The sequence below is a fragment of the Fukomys damarensis genome, unplaced genomic scaffold, assembly GCF_012274545.1.
Source record: "Fukomys damarensis isolate Sample0158 unplaced genomic scaffold, DMR_v1.0_HiC HiC_scaffold_8, whole genome shotgun sequence".
Classification (NCBI taxonomy): Eukaryota; Metazoa; Chordata; class Mammalia; order Rodentia; family Bathyergidae; genus Fukomys; species Fukomys damarensis.
Genome location: NW_022900920.1, coordinates 7062472 through 7063392, shown reverse-complemented (window position 1 = coordinate 7063392; position 921 = coordinate 7062472). Strand labels below are relative to the sequence as shown.

Sequence of the window (921 nt, the reverse complement as noted above, 5' to 3'; positions counted from 1 at the left end):
TTCCCCTCGTGGCGCTGCGCGTCCCCGCGAGCTGGGACCCAGTCGGGACGGTGGGGGCGGCTCGGGGCGTCCGAGGAGTTTGGGCCGAGCGCCTGTGGACGCCGGCCTCGGGATGCCATGAAGGATGTTCTCGGGGGCCCATGCAGAGAAGTCTCCGGCTGCTCATTCTTGCAGGGTGGTGTGCGATGCCAGGTGAAAGTGATCTTGGGGCTCGTGCAGGGTGGCGGAGGCGCTGGGTCTAGCCCTTACCTGGTCGCCTGCGGGTCCCTGGCGGGCGGTCGGCTTCTGAGTGGTGCCTTCAACAGGAGGCGGGGACTGCTTGGTTCCAGGGTCTCTGAGGCTCTGGAGTTCTTGCTTTTCACTATGAATGCTTGCTTCTCCACTATTCGTTTTGAAGGCCCTTCATGTTATAGTCTTGAACTTTGAGATGTCTGTCGTTGCTCCCCTTAATCCCAGCTTTGAGTGGGCCGGGGTACGAAGTTGTAACTTGTGGACCGGGAGCCAGGAGAGCCCTGAAGTTCTGCATAATAGAATGTGGAACTAACTCTTAGAGATGTAGAGTTTGGTATTTCATATTTAGAGAGATGATGACTTTTTATTGTTGTTCAAGCATCTTATTGTTTGAATCTTTCACTTTGTCTTCAAAGTGATGCCTGCACTAAACACATCTTTCCTGCCCCAGATTGCCAAGTCTCTGGTCAGATGTCTGGACCTGGTTCACCTCGGGCCCTCATGACCTTTTGCCGCCACTTCCTCCACCCCGTCCCTCTCCCAGGCGGTGTCTGACCTGGCATTTGACCCTTGAGGATATTTGGGGTTTGTGGCCCCATTGGTCATATCTACCCAGGTTATGAAGCAGAGTAAACTATGATTTGAGATCGAAACCAGGTGATTTTTTTTTTTTTTTTTTTTTTTTTTTTT

General features: G+C 52.9%; 1 protein-coding gene across 1 annotated transcript in view; it reads left to right on the top strand.

Moving 5' to 3' along the window:
• Positions 1-16: 16 nt before the first annotated feature.
• Positions 17-921, top strand: part of Ppp2r2d (protein phosphatase 2 regulatory subunit Bdelta) — a 48034-nt gene continuing 47129 nt past the window's right edge. The window contains exon 1 of the mRNA XM_010620552.1: positions 17-192. Within this exon, the coding sequence (XP_010618854.1) occupies positions 141-192 (52 nt within the window). The 5' untranslated portion in view covers positions 17-140. The remainder of the gene's footprint in view (positions 193-921) is intronic.